The sequence below is a fragment of the Pelmatolapia mariae genome, linkage group LG22, assembly GCF_036321145.2.
Source record: "Pelmatolapia mariae isolate MD_Pm_ZW linkage group LG22, Pm_UMD_F_2, whole genome shotgun sequence".
NCBI classification, from domain to species: domain Eukaryota; kingdom Metazoa; phylum Chordata; class Actinopteri; order Cichliformes; family Cichlidae; genus Pelmatolapia; species Pelmatolapia mariae.
This window is the reverse complement of record NC_086245.2, coordinates 5,984,850-6,004,706: the sequence shown is the minus strand read 5'-3', so window position 1 is coordinate 6,004,706 and position 19,857 is coordinate 5,984,850. Positions and strand designations below refer to the sequence as shown.

Below are 19,857 nucleotides of genomic sequence, written 5' to 3'. Positions count from 1 at the left end.
TGCCTTTTGGTTGAAAGTACACTGAGAGAGGACTTTTCATTAGTGATCTTAATAGTATTTTTTTCATATTAATGTAATTTTTTCATCTAATTGAATACAATCTATTTGTGTATGATTGTCAGTCCAAAGAGGGAGAGAGGAAAGAGGGGAACGTGAGGAGAAAGTACAAGGTCAGGAAGAACCAGGTAAGAAAACAGACAGGGAACAGTGACAGGCAAAACAGAAACTATTAAACTGACGAAGAGAAAAAACCTGATTTTACTCATACAGTCTGGAAGTTGTGTTCTCCCTATATTAAAGCTGCTATACAGAATCTACAAAACAAACTGGGTTGTAACATTTTTGACCCTCTTTAACAACATTCCAACATAACATTATAATTGATTGGGGAGATTAAAATTCATGATATATTTTTATGTGGTTCAGCTACAACTCTACTAAAACCCCAGCCAGTAATAGGTAGGCCAACTTTTGGACCGTCCAGTTGTCTGTATGACTGCTGCAGTACGTGCACCACATTTGCACACTATCAGAAAGTGCCAAATGGTGCCCTGGTGGAGTGAGGAGCTGTAAAGAGAAGCAGAGTGCTCTGTTCATATTCTAAAACTGTTTTAAGCTAGCTTGTTTCAAAGATTCTGTACAGCAGCTTTAAATGTTTTCCAAAAGCACACATGCACTTACCTTATCAGTGTTTCTCAAACTTTTTACAGTGTGAACCACCTGAGAAAATGTCAAGCTCTCCCAAGTACCACTATGAAAGCATGAAACCCATAAATCTTACAACACAAAATTAGTATTATTAAATTAGTCAAATTAGTATCTGCAGTAAAGATTTTTTCATACATTGTATACATTCTACCACAGGCAAAGTTACCTCCATTTTTATATTTTTTATTAATATTTTGTAATAATTTATTTGTAATAACTTATTCTGTTTTGGGAGTATTTTTTTTATGTATCTGTATTATATTATACATACTCATTAAAAGTGAATCTCTGTCCAAATGCACTCAGTTTACTTCTTACTCACTATGAGCATCATTCATTATTCTCCCCCAGTAATTAAGATTAGAATATGTATTTTTTTTATTCAAATCCATTCTTCTTTTGCAGCATTTAAATAACCTTCATCAGATTTGATGGTTTTGTTACAGACTTTTAAAAAAAGTGTTTTGTTTTTCTTTCACAAATGTGGGGATTAAATTGTGTTAAAATGTACAAAACAGTGATGTCATGTTTTGTGACGAGGACCAGGCACAGAGAGACTTGATGAATTTAAGAATCTTATGATTTAATAAAGAAATTTACAGACTTGCACAGAGATGGTAAAGTTATGATGACTGATAACAGAGACGAAGACAACACACAGCGAGGACAGAGAGGAACAGGGGTTTAAATGCACCAAGGAGACAGTCATAGAGAACTCGGGACAACTGGAGACATTTAAGGATGCAGGGACTGACAGAGGCAGGGAAAAAGTCTCATCGTGATGTGTAAAGTTTATTTTGCCTGGCTGGGCAGCTCTCACCCCCAAAGCTCTGATCCTAGAATCGCCCCTGATTCACCCTTTTGAAGAAGACAACAATAATGGTAAAACATTGTTTCAACGAACACAGCAGTATATTTTTAACAAACTTGTAAATGTGTGACCTCAACCACAGGATACCAGTGATGTTCTAAAGAGTGATGACACTTAGTATTCTTAAATGCTGTACAGCAAATGTGTTTTTTGTACTACTGCAGAAGCCCCCGCCCCTCTAGCAGTGATACCTCCTGCCACATAAGGACTCAAAGTTAATGACTGATAGTGACTCATAGGCTATTCAGAAGGCTACAACCACTTTTGGTTTATGGGTAAAAACAGTTATTCAGATTGCAGTAAAGCCATCAAATTCACACTGTAACAGTGTAATACAGTATAACAGTGAAAATTATCAACATGGAACAGTCAGTCTTTAAATCAATTCACAAGATTATCTACAGTATTGTGCTAATCATTGTAAAGTTGCAATAGTCTTAATAAATGTTGCTGTTAGATGTCTAAGTAATCCTGGCTTGTTCTACAAAGCATGTTTAGTATACTCTGTGCATAAACTGTTTTGAAATGTCCTTGTTTAAAAAAAGAAAAAGCTTAATAAAATTATTAATTGTATTACACCAGTGACTTTATTGATTTGTTGTTGAAAATACAGAGTTAGCATTTTTATAAATCTATTGAAGCTTTGAAAATTATAACATTTCAACATTAAATGCAGTCAGAATTTATTTCAACTATCTTGTATGAAGCAAAGTTACTTGAAACTACAATTAATGAACAGGATTAGAGTTAACAAACCCACCATTTTAATTTCACTTTTTTGGAACATGTTTAGATGGTGCTGAATAAAGCTCCATTCATGAGTGCTACTAAGAAGCAGTAATGAAAAGCATCATCATCAGCCATTGTTGTTTCATTCACAAAAAGCTGAAGCTCATTTGCACATGTGTGTGCAATCGGGAGATGTTTGCTTTCATCATGAACGAATGTTATTTTAGGAGCTGGTTGAAAACCTATGGCTGGAACCTTGCTGCTCCCGGTGGCAAAAGCCAAGATGTGACCAGGCCTCAAAGCCTTCACAAATGCCTCTTCATCCTTGGTAAGAGTCCTTTCTCCAAGTGCGTCTCTCAGCTCTTTATCTAAAAACAAAGAAAAACCCCCGTTAACCTGGGGACACTAAAATAGTTAAAGCTTGAGCTAACAACTAAATGATGACTAATGTATTTATAAAAAATACAGAGGTTCTGTCTTTGCTTTGCTTGTCAGTTGTAAGCTTTCATACATCTTTATTCCTGTTTTGTGTGTGCATGTGACATAAAAAGACAAATTAAGTTTTACTTTAGTGTCCTGAATTGTTTCATGGCCAGACTACATTATATGTGAATTTCTGCTTACTTTCGACACACTGGAGAAATTCCCGAAATTTGACCACCATCAGCTCCTCTCTAACTCTTCTGTTGCTCCCAAGGACAGAATAGCTTGGCCTGAGAACCCCAGCAATTAAACTGGCTGTCAGATCTTTGTCCTCCCCCAACAGGTCAAGCAGAACACACAAACTGGGGTTCTCTCTCAGGAGTGATAAAATCTAGACAGAAAAGTTTAAATAATGGTTAAATTCCAGTTTTAAATACAAAAAGTAGCTCACTCTAAATGTTTATTATAAAATAATGACTAATTGATACAGAAAAAATATAAATCTCACTCCATAGTAGGACAAGCCATCAGTTAGCTGATCGAAACAGCTTTGCCGTTGCAGAACTGCAAGGTATAGAGCTGCATTTTTCACAAACAGATCTTTATTGGCCATGGTGACTGTGAGTGGAAGACCTTCAACTTGATATCGCCATGAGTCGCAGCAGCTGACTGCTTTCTCCAAATCATGTTGAGTTGTTGCATTTACAACCTAAATATTTAAGAAAAACACTTTAAATGTTTGTTTTTTACCAGTGTACACAAATACTGCAGATGTTTCATTTTAATTGGACTCGAAACGTTTTTGTTTTGGTTTATTTGGCTGTATTTCACCAATAATTTTTTTTTTTTTTTTTTTAAACAAAAAGGAAACAAATTGAAAATATAATACATGGAATTGCCTCTAATAACCAAAAGTGTATTTATTATATATTATAAAAGAAGACCAGAAGACTTGTGAATATAGGAAATATTACAATATTCTTGTTATAATATTGCAATTCACCTTTTTCAGATTCTCTCTTAACTCAGGGTCACCTATATCATCCGGTGTTAGGTGTACTTGAAGAATGTCTCCTGACACAATGTAGTCTACTTACATGTGGAGAGAGAAAGGCTGGTGCTTCTCCACCTTGCACTATTATCGTGGACAACATCCTGCCAATGGTTCGATATACTCCATTTTGCAAGTGTAGGATGTTAAATTTCAGTGTGCATCCATTTGGTGTAGCTGAAAAATAACACACAAAAAAAGTATATTCTGTGCAGACGCCAACTGATATCTTGAGATTGACAGACAAAAATGTATTACTTTTTTTTTTTTTTTTACTGTTTCAGACACACAGAACATAACAGATTTATTATCTGTAGTCATTTATTAACTTGTTAATGTTCTGTCAAACAATGTTCAGATCAGGTGGTTGTTGCGTTTGTAACATTATAAAAACAAGTGTCGTCAACAAGCCTTTAGGCCTTGAGTAAGTAAGTTAGTTTGTCTATGAAATCATATTACCTTCAAAAGCACCACTGTCCTGAAAGATGGCCTTCACCAGTAAACGGAAAAACTCCCGCCTTGGCCCCCCAAGGTCAGCAGCATCTTCCTCTGTATCATGTTCATCGCTTGCAAATGTGACATAAAGCATCTCACAGCTTTCTGCAAACTTGGGTCTCTTGAACTGCCGCAAAGCAGTCGACCACACATTGGCTCGACTGATATGGAGTTGTCTTGTTCCTGGTGTAATGACTTTCTCACTATGAGCTCTAAGAAGACCTTCAATTTCTTCTTTGCTGAGCTTCTTAAAAGACCTATATAAAAAAGGGACAATGACAAACAGATCTTGGGGAAAAATGGAAATTTGCTATACATTTGACTCAAGTGCACAGAGTTACAGATAATTATGTTGTGATAGTCCATATTAAATTAGTCAGAAATGAGCAATTACCTTTGTAATTGTGTAACTTCAAAAAAATGATGCAAGTAAAGATGCAAATAAGATATTCAATAAACAGAGGTTACTTTCAAATCTTACCTTGAAATATGAACTTCACTTTGTCTATCAGACTCTTCTAGGAGGCTACGCTGAATTGCCTCTTCAAGAGCTTCATCTTCCTCCAGAAAAATAGGGCTAAGTAGACATGAGATATTAGAAATCATAAAACATGTCAGCCTTGAAGAAATTCTCACACTACATCATTAAAAAAAATAAATTAATAAATGCAAATCCTAAAGTTGCAGTCATTCAGCAAAAAAAACCCAAACATGTAAATTGGAAACCTGCATCAAAACAATATCCTAAACAACTTCTAGAATGAAGGATTTCTTTAACCCCTAGACAACAGCTTACACAAATTCTGCCACATTATATGGAAACATCTGCTGTCCCTCTGCCTGTCCCTCATTTTCACTCTCCTGAATGCAGCCCTCTGTTTCCTGATGCTTGGCCTCACTTTCACCTGGTGCTGTAGGCAACGCATGATGCACTGAACAAAGGAAAGAAGGTCAGCATGACTTGCTTCATAATGTTAACAGAGCCTTTATATATCCTTATATTAGTTCAAGTGAAAGTTGGGCACATATTCCTCCTTGGCTGTAATCACCTGTGATAATCCGTAAACATTAAAATCGGACAAATTAATGATGCTCTCATCAAACAAACCTCCCAGGAATTACTACTCACTGCAGTAACAAAAGCTAACTGGTCATTGAGCTTAGAACCTCACTAGGTTTTCATTCACGTCACATACCTCGTCTTCTCCGGCAGACTGGACTTTCAAAGTCACTATCAGAAAGCTCGTCTGGTTCCTCCTGAGGGAAAAGAAAGCACGTTCTACATAAAATCAAATACAGCTGCACCAAATTACTGCTAACACAGAGGCACATGGCTGCACTAAAAACTGTTTACACCTGCTAAAAGTGCAATATTAATTAATACAATTAATAAAATTATGTTAAGGGAACAGACTCACTTTTTAGACAATAAATATTTCTGCACTGCAATATAAAATGTTTACCTGTGCAGGTTTTTGTATCCCTGCCATTATATAGAGGCAGGTGGTGGAACAAATCGAGCCAGCTTCTTGGCCACCCCAAAGAAAACTGCTAGAAACATTTGGTTTCATTAGTCGTTTACATCCTCTAATTGTACTCAAATACTCAAAAGGGAATGTCTGGCCAGTTGACAGTGCAAATGTTCTTCTGAAGATTGCTGCTATTTCTTCTCTAAGTTGTGCTTCAGACCAGTCAGATGTAAAGGAGATCTTCCCAATAAGGCCATCTTGTGCTAGTTTTGCTCTTGAATCTCCTCTCGGTATGAGAAACGTTGATGCTGAAGACAAGGGCAAGCACACAACATCTTTTGTATAGTGTTTGCAGGTCTTGTTTTTTCTCACAAAATGTTAGCGCGTAGCATGAGCTTGAGGAACTGATGGAAGAGGAACCTGAAATGAATTCAAACACAGATACAGATAGACACCTATGCATTACAATAGACTCAGACCATCTTACTATTGTCTACCCATTACACAGAAAACTGAACCTTTTGTATCTTGTAGATTAGCATTTGGTGATTGTTGGTCAAGTTGGTGATTCAGTCCCCAGGTGCTCTAATCTACAGCTCCCAATGGGTTTATCTGAGTATGACTGTGTGCGAATGTTGGACAGAAAAAGTGCTTGTATTAATCTGTGCCTGTGAATGGGTAAATGAGATCTGTTGTATAAAGTGCTTTGAGCACTCAATTAGAGTAGAAAAGGCCTGCAGTTAGGTCAATGTGTATTTGGACCCTAACAAGTTTTATTTTGTTGCCCGTTTACTGAAACATTTTCCAATCATAATTATATCATGAACATGATGTGCAGACTCAGCTTTAATTTAGGGTATCCATATTAAAATGATGATGTCATTACCAATTAAGCAGATAAAAGGCCTGGAATTGATTTGAGACTTAGTGTTTGCATTTTGAAAATTTTACTGTGAACAGACAACATGCGGTCAAAGAGAACATAACAGAAAAAAGAAAATTAAGAAATTAATATAGCCACTACAGTGACCATCAAAACAATGAAAAATATTGACGTAAAATTTATTTTGCGACACCACAGAACAAATGATAGCGTATAATATGAAATGATAGATGTTTTTATATCATCATATTGAACGGCCCTAATACAGAGGGTTCACTGCAAGGTGCAAGCCACTCATAAGCCTCAAGATTAGAAAGGCTAGAATGGACTTAACAAAAAAACAAAACAAAAAAATCATCTAGTAAAAGCCAGCAAAATTTTGGAAAAACATTCTTTGGACAGATAAAACCAAGATCAACCTCTACCAGAATGATGGCAAGAAAAAAGTATGGAGAAGGTATGGAACGACTCATGATCCAAAGCATACCACATCATCTGTAAAACATGGCAGAGGCAGTGTGATGGTTTGGGCATGCATGGCTGCCAGTGGCACTGGTAGTGTTTACTGAATATGTGACACAGGACTGAAGCAGCTGAATGTGTTCAGAGACATACTTGTCTGCTTAAGTCCAGCTAAAAGTAGTCACAATGATTGGGTAGCATTTAATAATAAAGATGGAAGATGACCCAAAACATACAGTCCAAGCACCCCATGACTTTATTAAAGTAAAGAAATAGAATATTCTTGAATGGCCAAGTCAGTCACTGGATTTTAACCCAATTGAGCATACATTTCACTTGTTGAAGACTAAATTTAGGACAGAAAGGCCCACAAACAAACAGCAACTGAAAGCCAATGCAGTAAAGGCCTGGCAGAGCCTTAGTAAGGAGGAATGCCAGCATCTGGTGGTGTCCATAACTTCAAGACTTCAGGCTGTCATTGCCAACAAAGAGTTTTGAATAAAGTAATAGAAATGATCATTTTATTTTCAGTTATTTAATTTGTCTAATTACTTTAGAGCCTCTGAAATGATAGGATTGTGTTTACAAAATACTTTTTTCCCCTCACATTTTTATGCAACCATTTCGTCCAGCCCATTGAATTAAAACTTAAAGTCTGCACTTCAATTGCATTGGAGTCGTTTCATTTTTAATTCATTCTGGTAATGTACAGAAGCAACATTAGAAAATGTGTCTGTATCAAAATATTTATGAACCTGACTGTATATCAAAACCAGTCAGCTAAATGATATGTGTAAGAAGGCCTACCGAGCGGTATGGTATCCCAGTGGAGACGGCAGATCTACTTGGTCCAGGTGCATTGCTGGATTCCTAAGGAAACATTTACATCAAGAACTACTGTTACCTACCAAATAAATAAATAGAGTTGTATGATGTTCGATCTCTGTCTGCTGCCTACCAAATGAAATAATTGAGGACTAGCTAAGTAATTTAGCTTTGCTAGTTTTGCTAACACTGCTATCAACCCGTCCAAAATGCTATACAATAAACTTACCAAGTGCTGCGGCGTTTGTGAGGTTGAGGGTGCACTACCGCTGAATCGTTGGATGGCCGACAAAACGGCTCTTCCAATGTTTTCAGCTAAATCGCTGGACATGCTGGTAGGGAATTGGTGAAGCAGCTCATGGCAGTGAAAAGTGACCGTGAGAGGAGCGCAGACACACAACTTGAACACGACCAGCACACTTTAGCGCGGGAGGTTTTCTTGAAGCTTTTATTTTGGTATTTCCGTTGACCCGTACAATAAATTTGCATATTAGCTAAATATTTAGTTTCCCGTAACATTTAGATTCAACATTTAACATTTAGATTTATATATAATATTTAGATTTAACATTTAACATTTAGATTTATATATAATATTTAGATTTAACATTTAACATTTAGATTTATATATAATATTTAGATTTAACATTTAGCATTTAAATTTAACATTTAGATTTAACATTTAGCATTTAGATTTAACATTTAAAATTCTGTTTTAAATATAAAAAGTTACAAATATTTTACTAAATGTTGTAAAAAATGACTCGAAAAAACATGTTTTTGTAAGATTTAGAGCTAAATGTGAAAAATGTTGCCATTAATTTCGGCATGTTTCAGTTTACAAACGGCGCCCCATATATATGACCCCACTAAGTGCATGTCTTTGGACTGTGGGAGGAAGCCTGGAGAGAACCTACACAAACACTGAGATAACATGTAAACTTCACACAGAAAGATAATTAAGGATCAATATTGTGCTTAGATAAATAATTTTTTGATTTTGTGAATCATTAATTAGATATCTGAAAGCATTTTCTGTTACATTTTACTACTTTTATTGATGTGGTTATTACATGTGATACTGAAAAATGTCACATTGGGTTATAGGGTGAAATGAAGTACGCTAACCAACACTAGGAAAGTCAAGCAGCTTCTTTCATTTGGACTTTGCTGTGAGTTTAATTACTATCTGTCTCTGTTTGTTTTTTGAAACCCAGACTTGACTCTTAACATCCCCTAGCATCAGCGAGGAACGCACATCTGGACCAACCCAAATCATGAAATGAGGAGGGGAGAGGGGGCTCGCTGGAATTATTATTTGTTGCCCAAAACAAAACTAATGCCAGGAAACAAACATGTTTATAAGTAACTTGTGAAGTGAACATTATTCAATGGTGATATGTTAAAAAAGTAGTAAAAAAGTAGACAAGTTGACTGTTATACTGTTTTCATCACGGCGCCCCTCGCCACACATATCAATGTAAAATAATTACCAATCACTCCACTGAGAATCTTAACGATGTTATCCACTGGAGGGAGCTCACACCACAACCATTCAGTGCAACTCAAATCACATTTGATATGGATTCTTCATCAGTCGCACAAAAAACAAAGTGTTTTGAGAAACCGTAACCTCACAGACTCCAGGGGCAATCTGTACCAAACGGCTAAAGAATGAACCCAGATTTATACTACTACTAATAATAATAATAATAATAATAATAGATTATACAATGTCTACCCAGCATAACATAAACTACGCCTGTCATAACATCAAAAATAATAAAGACCAGATGAAACTAACCTTAACCCTTCATCATTCATATGAAGATATTTTACTTTCAGTTTCGTTGATAACCCTAAAGGGTGCTTTTACCCCAGATTTAAGTGACGTTTACTGTCAGAGTAAATTCCTATTGGCTCAGATGGAGCCCAGTGGGGACGTACCTCCTGGTTCTCCTCGTTTTCTCCTATTTTAGCTTTGATACTTGAGCTGAAAGCACAGAGGCGCTTGTTCTGGACAAGCGAACACACGAAGTCTGTTAAAGGTTTGGATGTTTATGGTCACAATGAAGGCCTTCATCTTCTTTCTTCTCCTGGGAATTCAGGGAGCAGCGGCAGGTCAGTTTGATTTGAATGTTTTTGTGTTTTTTATATGTCAGATTTATGTCATTTGAAATACAAATGCACAGATGTTTTGTTCTCCAGAGAGTTCCTGTACGCTAAACATTTAGTTGTAATAGATCCTTGTAGATAATTTCAATGTTAAGAAACAATCGATCATTTTATACATGTAATTAAATCGTCTGTTTCTCTCTTCCATCCCTAATACCGAACTTTAAAGTTTAGATTAAAAATTACGTTTAGCTAATATAAATAAATAAATAAATAAATAAGGCAAAGACTAAAACAGGGCGATTTCTGTTCAAACTATTTGATGATTTCCGTCTTTAAATCGTTCATGACGCGTTTTTAAAGGTTGTGGCTCTGCTGTGTTTCCAAACAGTCCAACAAATAAAAGATCAGCGAGGAGGCTCGTTGATAATCTGGTGACAATAATCAACACTGTTCTTTAAAAACGGAGAACCATTTTAATTTTCATGAGGAATTAAAAACATTTTCACAAAACAGCTGATTATTAAAGTTCACTAAAGTGTATTTAACACAAAGTATCTGTTAAAATTAGAGTTTAATTATTTGTTCAGTATACACTGTATATGTAGAGCCACATATCATTTGATGGAGTTCATTAAAAGGTAAAAGACTGCTGCTTTAGATTGTATTCAATATTATTTCCCTGCGTTATGGGTTTGAATACTTTCTGTTTGAAGAGCATGCGCACACATGATGTAACTAACGAGTTACGCCCGGATTTAAGTTCACTGTTTTTCTGATGTTATTGATTCAGTAACAGCTCAATGATGTGACTTTTGTTATATAAATATAAATAAAATTAAATAGAATTCAGTTGAACTAAATTGCGATACCAATTAAGTCGTTATTTCTTTTTAATATCGTAGAGTTTACGTATGTAAAGTGCCAGCATGAGCTAATGTTGGTATCACTGCTGAATGATCAATAAGAAGCTGCAGGTGAAAAATACCAGAAAAGTTTTGCAATTTAAAAACAATCGCTCTCCACCAGGGAGCGCTAATGAGAAGCGTTTTAAACTATTATGCGCCTTGGTCAGTAACACAAACAAACAAATCCATGTACTTTTGATAACTGAAAACTGTCCTGCAAACCTGATTACAGAATAAAATATAAAATAAAAAATGCTTAAGATAATATTCCCCCAATAATCGTTACTTAACATTAGCTTTTTGTTGATAATATTATTGATCAAACATATTGAAAAGTTTCTGGAACAATTTTAAATGCGCATTAATTGACAAAAGTCTATGAAAATAATATAAACAAAGAAGACGCATGGGTATTAATATTTTAAAAACCCATTACAGAAATGATGGGAAAAAAAAACCAAAAGTCTGGACAGTCACATCAAAACAATGAAATCAATTCATATAATTTATAATATAAAAAATTAAAACAAAAAAGAAAACAACTCACTTTAGAAGTCCTGCTGCTTGATTCAGAAAAAGGAAATAAGAAACCTTACAGTTCATACAGCGGCTAACAAGCAAAACAGATTAAAAATAATGTGTACTTTCTTTAACACTGAAAATAGAAATATAGTCAAATTAAAGTTATAATGAGTTCAAACCATTAATCATGAAAACTGAATTAAACTAAACTGAAAAATAAAAACACCAGTTTTAAAACTTCATGTAAAAAAAAAAACAGGTTCAAACTAGAATCTGCTGCAAAACACAAAATTACAGTTTTGAAGAAAAGATGATCAGAAAATGACATTAAACACTTGTTGGAGCAGAGTATCTATTCATAAATCTATTTTGTGTTTACTGAAGGGACATTATACAGGATGTCTTTAATGTGCTGTAGTTTTTCTTATTGTGTTATTTAAAAAATAATGTTATTCATAAATCTGTGTTCCTGAGATCTCACAACATTAACTGTTTCTTACAGTGACCCACTCTCTGAAGTATTTCTACACTGGATCCTCTCAAGTCCCAAACTTCCCAGAGTTTGTGACTGTTGGGATGGTTGATGATGTTCAGATTGATTATTATGACAGCGACACGGAGAAAACTGTGCCCAAACAGGACTGGTTTGCCAGGAACACAGATCAGCAGTACTGGGAGAGACAGACTGCAGCAAATATGGGTTCCCAGCAGGTGTTCAAAGCCGGCATTGAAATCATAAAGCCTCGCTTCAACCAAACTGGAGGTTTGTTCATGTTTCATTTTTTACTGATACTTGCTGTTAATGTTTTCAGTGTGTTTTGTTTTCAGTACTAAGCAGGTTTGCACACATTAAATCTTTCATTCAGATTTCAGATTTAAATTATTTACATAATAATTCATAATAAATGTAGAACTACAGTCTGTGAAGCTTTAATTTAATTCAAACAGCCTCGAGGATCATGTTTGTATGAACTGATATAATTTGTCAGTTAACTGATTAGTTGATCACAATATTAAAATAATAAAGTAAAAATTAATTATATTTGCAGTTTTCTGTTTATATTTAGGATTTTTTGTCTCTGAAACCTTGATGGTTGTTTTTGCTACAATTTCTCAATGAACTGATTCATCAGAGAATAATCTCCTGCAGGATCTAAATAATCAGTCTGAGATGTATTTGTTTTACACTTATTGTGAACTAATGTATAATATAATAAATAATCACATGTTGTAATAAATTATAGAAAAAGAAAATATGTCAGACACATAATCTATCATCCAGAGTAGATGGTAAATGTGCTGCGACGTCACAGTTTTTACAGCATTTGCCTCCGATAATATTTTCCAGATTCCATTAAACACAGACTGATGTTATATTTAATATAAAAATGGAAAAAAGTAGAATCAAACAGGGTTGAGTTTGTATCAGGGTGAAGGTATAGACCGCTCAATTAAGCGCTCACTGTCCGAGGCCTCTTTATGAATCATCTTAATGAACATCTTAATGTTGTTAATGGGGCGATCGTGGCTCAAGAGTTGGAAGTTCGCCTTGTAATTGGAAGGTTGCCGGTTCGAGCCCCGGCTTGGACAGTCTCGGTTGTTGTGTCCTTGGGCAAGACACTTCACCCGCACTGGTGGTGGTCAGAGGGCCCGGTGGCGCCAGTGTCCGGCAGCCTCGCCTCTGTCAGTGCGCCCCAGGGTGGCTGTGGCTACAATGTAGCTTGCCATCACCAGTGTGTGATTGGGTGGATGACTGAATGTGTAAAGCGCTTTGGGGTCCATAGGGACTAGAAAGCGCTATACAAATACAGGCCATTTACCAACATTCATGTGAGAGTGACACTTTAACTTGTCACTGTCACTTGTATTTAAGTAACTTATGAAGAAAATTCACTGTTTTCTGAGATGATTTTGTAAACCAGCAAACATCCTCATTAATAACTAAATATATTGAACTAAATGCATCAAACATTGTGAAAATGAAACAGACATTCAGCCTGTTTTCATGAGGAAATGTTCTGCTAATGGAGAACATGAGGAAATGTTCTCCATTAGCAGAGGTTCCATAAATATATGATAAATACATGAAAATAAATAAATATTTAACTTTCAGTTTGAGTCTAATAGCACAAGAGTTTAGTGAGAATTAGACCAAAAATAAGAAACACAAACTAACAGACAGACAATACAAGCTGAGATCTGACAGGAAAATCAGATTTTTTTAAAATGTCACACTGATTTTTATCAGTTTGAGTTTCAGTTTATGTTGAATATTTTTGGTCCCAGATTTATTTAATTTTTTACTAATAGACAACAGCCTGACAATATAATGAGGAAATTAAAGCGTTAAAATGTCTTCAATTTCCCATAAACTGGCTGAAGGTTGATTATTTAAGGTGGCAGTCACTGCCTGAAGTTTGCCTGAACTTTAAGTTTCAATCAAAGTGAATCTGGGATGATTTGGAGCCTGCTCTCCTTCTTTGATTGGAGTTTAAGTAAAGGATAAACCACCGGGAGGCCCTGAAAACGCTCTCAGCTCTCACAGAGCTCTGAGAAAAGCGAGCTCAGGCCAAGAACACTTTTTTCCACCGCTCATAAACGTTGCACAACCGAGTGACATACAGAGCGGCCATCAATGACCGAAGAAATCCATCTTTTTTTTCCTTTTTGTTAACATCTCATAAAGAGGTGTTTAAAAAAACATCGTTGGTATAAAATGCAGCTTTCTCACGGGGTTTTTACAGACTTTTACAGTGCCCTGATCTAATAGACGGTGACTTTTACATAATTTCTTAACCAGACTGGCTGGAAAAGCAGTGAATTTTGGCCTAGATGTAATGTATCTGTCCATGTTCATGTGAAAAAAATAACTGATGATGCTTTGTGGCGTTTAAGCCTTCTCACATAGGACGCGGCACGCGCAGCGCTGCGAAACCCATTCATATCTATTATTTGTGCCGAGCAATGACGGTTTCCCGCTGCACTGAGCAACGCTGTGGCTTGCCAACTGCTCTGTGGACCTGGGGGGGGGAGAAGTGTTGTGGAAACGACACACTCGTCACTAGTCGGGATAGTTACAAAGCTTTCTTCTTTATGAATGAGCGATACATGTTTTTATTAAACATTTGAACATAATACAACACAGACTCCCGTAGATGATATAAAGTCAGAGAGATATACATTTTAAAATGACAAGGAGCAGGTGCATCTAGTACACGTAGAGCGGCCGCAAAACGATCCCGTACAAGCAGAGCGTAGCGCGTCCCAGTTCCGATGTGAAAGCGCCGTTTCTCGTGGCTTTGAAAGCAGCGATGTTATAAAAGCAGGAACGAGTCCTCGTGTCGTCCTCACCTGTAGACTGTCTGCTCTCATCACAGCATCAGCAGCGCTCACAGGTCTCTCTGCTGCACATTCAATGATATCATCAGTGTGAATGTTTTAATGTTTTTAGAAGAAAATCTTGATCTAGTCACAGCGCTGAAAAACACCAAAATGTCCCAGAGTCAAAATCATGGTGTGAATTATTCTTTCAGCCAGATTTCAGCATTAAATAAATATGATAAATATTTAATGACTTATAACAGTAAAACAGCACAAAGACCAACAGTAAGAAACACAAACGAAGAGACAGACAATACAGGCTGACATCTGACAGGAAACTCACATTTCTCTGTATTTCACACTGTTTTTTGTCTCATTTTTACATGACAGTAAATCTGAGTTTCAGTTTGTGTTGAATGTTCTTTGGTCCCACGTTTCTTTAAGTTTTTATTAACAGACAATTTAAGTTTAGCAGTTCCTGCAGATACTTAAAACCTGAAATTGTAATCAATGAAATTAAGGTCTTAAAATGCTTTAAATTTGCCATAAACTGGCTGAAAGTATTCAGATTATTTAGGTGGCATTTTAAGACTAGTTTACAAAAATAACCCTTAACATAAATTTTTTAATTGGTCGCATAAAATTCACATTTTCATGTCTCTTTGTGATCACCCTCATTGATCTATTATAAGATGTAGTTACATGGACAGACAACAGGGGGCGCTAATCTCATAGCATAAGTGTGTAATCTTCATTAGCAGCTTCACAGCGGAGCAGCTGATAACAGGCGGTCACACAGGAAGACCCCGAGCAGCTGATCCACAGCAGCTTTTTGTTTTTAGTGCAAAACAAAATATATTTTTGAAAATGAATAAACACAAACAGGGAAACAAACATGTTTGATGTCAGTTATTAAACGTCTAAAAACATTTATTTAAATGAAGAAACGCTGAGAAAGAAAAAATCAAACAGATTCTGTTGAACATGTTTATTTGTCACAAACAGCAGAGTTTGAACAGCTTCAGGATCCTTCGAGTCTTTAACTGATCGAACGTTCGGCCTGAAGTCACGAGCACAAAGAAAGGAGGGACGTCTCCCAGTGTGCTCGCTGCAGCCAGTATACTGGGATCACAGCGAGCATACTGGGATCGCAGCCAGTACTGGCTGCGATCCCAGTATGCTCGCTGTGATCCCAGTATACTGGCTGTGATGGACGTGAAACTTTGCCCATAAAACAACCAGGTCCATTATATCTCTGCTGGTGCTGTTAGTTTGTTCACGCTCAGTTTGAAGAGCAAATAAAACATCTTTCCAAAATTAAACAAAACCTTTAGAAGATTTTCTGCAACAGAAGCTTCACAGATTCGACCAAAAGTTCTGAACAAAAGTGCAAAAACCAAAACGTGCGACAGATTCTGGGCGACTCTTCCAGAAACTCCAGCTCACATCAGCGTCTGCTTTCAATCCAGCTTTGAGCCGTTTTCACATCAATTCTATCAACGAGTTTAAAGAAACTTCTTGAACTTTGTTGGTAATCAGATGCTCATCAGGTCGCCGCAGGTTTCATCCACCAAACGGCTCCAAACACAAACTGCATCTGGTGACGTGCTCGTGTTTCTCTGGAATAAAGATCCAATAGATTTGTTTTTATTTTTAGAGCCACCAGAACAAACCAGTTTTCCCAGTGGGAGTGTGTGATGGAGACAACAGGACAGATGTTGAGTCTGAACTGTTGCTGATATTTAAAAGCACCAAACGCTGTGACATCATCTCCTGGAGCCACAGCCTGTCAGTGTCTTTGTTTATTATGGAGGCGTCGAGCCAACGCTGCCTCAGGGACACCAGAGACTCCTGCTGTAGTCCAAACTCTTCCTCTCAGTGAGAGAGACGAATCTGTTTTAACTCTTTCTATAGGATCAAACTTTGATTCATTCTTTTGATCCTCAGTGATTCATATTCTTAAACATGAAGCTGTTTTTAATGGAGATGTTACAAAGGTCAGATTTGGAGCATCTGTGATGAGTTCACATTTATTAATATTCAGGTAAAATCTGGAAGCTTTGGAGAAACTGTTCACTGCAGCAGCTCAGACTCCATCTTCATTTGTCTGAATCAGAGCGGTGTCGTCAGCTCGCTGTGATTAACTCTCTGCCAGTGACGGAGATCCTTTTACATCACCTGATTTTACACGTCTGATAAAAGCTGAGCCGCTAACAGGAGGAGGTGCAGAGAGGCGGAGCAGCCTCGTCTTCTTCCTCCATGCAGGTTAAATCTGTGGATGTAGCACCATCAGTTTATTACAGCTGTTACTGTTTGTGTGAAGAGTTTTGACTGAAGCAGAGAAATAATTACTGAAACTAAATGAGTTTAAAGATTGAAAGATGAAATGACGCTCTGCTGTATCAGAGGCTTTGTAGACGTCTGAAAACAGGAGGAATCATTACTGTTCATCATCTCTGGATAATCCAGATTATCTAGTCTGACACTGATTTTTGTGTCTTTCTGCCTGAAGCCTGATTGTGTTTCATCAATAACTGAGTCCAGCATCATCTTTGTTCTGCAGCTACAATCAGAGCAGAAACAAACTGGACGCTGACTGTTGATCAATAAATGATCTTTGTCAGGTTTAGTCGGTGTAGTGAACCTCTGAGTCATGGTGGTGGCAGCTGCTCGTTTTCTAACCTTCAGACTTCAGAAAGGAGACGACTGGTTAGAGACGACTGGTTAGAGGCGACTGGTTAGAGGCGACTTTGTGACGTTCAGAATCAGACCGTCAGTAGCAGCTTCCTGACAGCAGCTCGACTCGCTCGCCGTCTCCCTGCAGCGTTCACGCATGCGTCAGGTGGTGTCGCTCGCCCTCTCCTCACCTGTTCGCTCCACCTGTTGATCCTCTGAGCTGTTTCCTGTGGTCACTCTCTCTCCTCCTCACTGGCTCCAAAGCGTGAGCTGTAAGGTGTGTGGGCGGAGCATCAAAACAGCTGCTGGCTTCATCTTCCGCCATTTTATAGTGTTTGATGAGCTCACCTCTTCCGCCATTTTGTAGTTTTTGATTAGCTCACCTCTTCCGCCATTTTATAGTGTTTGATCAGCTCACCTCTTCCGCCATTTTGTAGTTTTTGATGAGCTCACCTCATCCACCATTTTATAGTTTTTGATGAGCTCACCTCATCCGCCATTTTATAGTTTTTGATGAGCTCACCTCATCCGCCATTTTATAGTTTTTGATGAGCTCACCTCTTCCGCCATTTTATAGTGTTTGATCAGCCACCTCTTCCGCCATTTTGTAGTTTTTGATGAGCTCACCTCATCCACCATTTTATAGTTTTTGATGAGCTCACCTCATCCGCCATTTTATAGTTTTTGATGAGCTCACCTCATCCGCCATTTTATAGTGTTTGATGAGCTCACCTCTTCCGCCATTTTGTAGTTTTTGATGAGCTCACCTCATCCGCCATTTTATAGTGTTTGATGAGCTCACCTCTTCCGCCATTTTAGTGTTTGATGAGCTCACCTCTTCCGCCATTTTGTAGTTTTTGATGAGCTCACCTCTTCCGCCATTTTGTAGTTTTTGATGAGCTCGCCTCTCCTGGGAGCGCTACCCAACCAGCCGACCTGGTGACGTAATGAGTGCTGTAACGACCACAAATCAGCGAGCAGGAAAATGACTATAAACAAGAATCACTTTGAATCCAACGTTTCTCTCAGAATAAATCACAACGCTCTTAATTTTGTGTCAAAGCTGTAAAATGTGCTGTTTCATGTCCTCTTTAACTCGACATGTTTCCTCACTTTGACCCAAAAAACTCACAGCGACTAAATCCTCAAGTAAAAAAACTTTAATCAACTTTCAGTCGTACAAAATAAATGAGACGAGCTGAATTAAAAACACTGAGGCTCATCTCCAAAATCATCACAGTACAGACATAATTACATGATCACAGCAGGCCCTGTGGTATCGTCCAGGCCAACATTCAACACTTTTCCAATTCGTCTGGTTAAGAAATGATGTAAAAATCACCATTTAATAAATCAGGACGCAGTAAAGGTCGGCGAAAACCCCGCCAGGACACCACATTTACCGCCGACGGGTGGCGTTTGAAAGCCTTCATATGAGCAGCAAAAAAAACGACATTTTTGAGGGGTCATTGAACGCTGCATTGGACGTCACGGGTGTGCGCGACATTTAAGAGCCGCGGAAAAAACAGCGCTCTTGCTCGGTCACTGAGCTGCTTTACCCGGCGCTCAGTGACAGCTGTGAGGCGTTTTCTTAAACTATGCGGGGCCTCCCCGTGTTTCTCATCCACTGTAGTTAAACTCCAATCAAAGAAGAAGGAGCGCAGACACCAACTCATCCCTCAGTCCGGTAAAGTGATCGCTTACATTTGCCTATTTGATCACCAGCAGCACTGACTAACAACGGGCTGTGAGGCCGTTCCTCTCTGCACATGTTACTCAGGGCCGCTGATCAATGATCGTGACAGTTTGCGTGTTTATAATCAGACACTGACCTCACGGCCCGTGTTAGTCGGTGGTGTTAGCGTCAGTCATTATGCAGATGTCCTGTTTCAACGTTGGGGAAACCTGCAGTCAGCTGAGGCTGAAGACGTCATTTAGATGAGCGATGAAACGTTTCTCCCGCTGAAATCGCGACGTCCAGATGAACAGCATCAACTTTTTTGGACTGTTTGTTCCACAAAGACCGTTCTGCGTCTGTTCGGGTCTGAAACGCTGTTTTTCCTCCGCGCTGAAATGTTGCGCAGCCGCGTGACGTACAAAGTGGCGTTCAGTGACCGAAAACATCCGTCGTTTTTTTCACCGCTCATAAGGAGGAGTCCTGGTGTGGTTTTCGTTCATTATTAGGGCGTCCTGATTTATTAAACAGCGATTTTTACATCATTTCTTTACCAGAGGGGTTGGAAAAGTGGCAAATGTTGGCCTGTGTGGCTCGTAACTCTACATGTTGACATAAAGAAAATATCTGATGATGCACTGAGGCGTTTCTCGTGGCTTTGAGAGCAGCGACGTTATAAAAAAAGGCCTCATATCTTCCTCACCTGTAGACTGTCTGCTCTCAC

At 37.8% G+C, this 19,857-nt stretch overlaps 2 protein-coding genes across 2 annotated transcripts in view; one reads left to right on the top strand and one right to left on the bottom strand.

The window, feature by feature from the left end:
• Nucleotides 1-2,230: 2,230 nt before the first annotated feature.
• On the bottom strand, nucleotides 2,231-8,415 carry LOC134632498 (G2/M phase-specific E3 ubiquitin-protein ligase-like). The gene is made up of 11 exons (XM_065470333.1): nucleotides 8,146-8,415; nucleotides 7,899-7,961; nucleotides 5,741-6,166; nucleotides 5,474-5,534; nucleotides 5,074-5,209; nucleotides 4,759-4,854; nucleotides 4,242-4,534; nucleotides 3,829-3,959; nucleotides 3,240-3,440; nucleotides 2,933-3,122; nucleotides 2,231-2,676 (listed from the first exon to the last, which is right to left on the bottom strand). Exons 3-11 carry the CDS (start codon nucleotides 5,846-5,848, stop codon nucleotides 2,369-2,371), a joined length of 1,524 nt encoding a protein of 507 aa, XP_065326405.1. The 5' UTR covers nucleotides 5,849-6,166; nucleotides 7,899-7,961; nucleotides 8,146-8,415; the 3' UTR covers nucleotides 2,231-2,368.
• Nucleotides 8,416-9,884: 1,469 nt separating this feature from the next.
• Nucleotides 9,885-19,857, top strand: part of LOC135932732 (class I histocompatibility antigen, F10 alpha chain-like) — a 30,223-nt gene continuing 20,250 nt past the window's right edge. Inside the window, exons 1-2 of the mRNA XM_065470334.1 lie at nucleotides 9,885-10,037; nucleotides 11,964-12,224. Coding sequence (XP_065326406.1) covers nucleotides 9,971-10,037; nucleotides 11,964-12,224 — 328 coding nt within the window. The 5' untranslated portion in view covers nucleotides 9,885-9,970. The remainder of the gene's footprint in view (nucleotides 10,038-11,963; nucleotides 12,225-19,857) is intronic.